Here is a 405-nt window from a genome sequence, read left to right as displayed (position 1 = left end):
GGTTATATAGAGAATATATGACCAGCAGTGAAATGTAAGTAAGGTGACAGCAAGTGACTGTAAATGATATGCCGTCTTTCTCATTTTAGTCTCTAATAGCTGTCACATCTAATTATGGCTCTTCCGGAGAAGAATGAAGTTACAGCAAACCTAGAAACACATCCCATGGTCAATGAAGAAGAGTTCAATGACTCTAAACGAGAGGAAGATGAGAAGCAGGAGGAGGAGAATGCAGACGATGCTGACAGTGAAGATGATGGTGAAGCTCTTGACCTTGATATAAATGAAGATGAGCCTGAGAAACCGAAGGGCAAGAACTGTATCCCTGGTATCGTGTATTTGGGACACATTCCTCCGAGGATGAGACCAAAACACATGCGGACTATGCTGAGTGTGTACGGAGAG

At 43.0% G+C, this 405-nt stretch overlaps 1 protein-coding gene across 1 annotated transcript; it reads left to right on the top strand.

Annotated features, from left to right (window-relative positions):
- Positions 1 to 87: 87 nt before the first annotated feature.
- Positions 88 to 402, top strand: LOC107734747 (activator of basal transcription 1-like; the record flags this gene model as incomplete). The annotated part of the gene is made up of 1 exon (XM_016546686.1): positions 88 to 402. A coding segment is annotated over exon 1 (288 nt), but the record flags the coding sequence as incomplete, so codon positions are not given.
- Between the last annotated feature and the right edge of the window lie 3 nt (positions 403 to 405).

This window comes from Sinocyclocheilus rhinocerous, unplaced genomic scaffold (assembly GCF_001515625.1).
Source record: "Sinocyclocheilus rhinocerous isolate Xijiao unplaced genomic scaffold, SAMN03320098_v1.1 C35204406, whole genome shotgun sequence".
In the NCBI taxonomy this organism is placed as follows: Eukaryota; Metazoa; Chordata; class Actinopteri; order Cypriniformes; family Cyprinidae; genus Sinocyclocheilus; species Sinocyclocheilus rhinocerous.
Note: the sequence above shows the minus strand (reverse complement) of the source record. Positions and strands in the feature narration are given on the sequence as shown.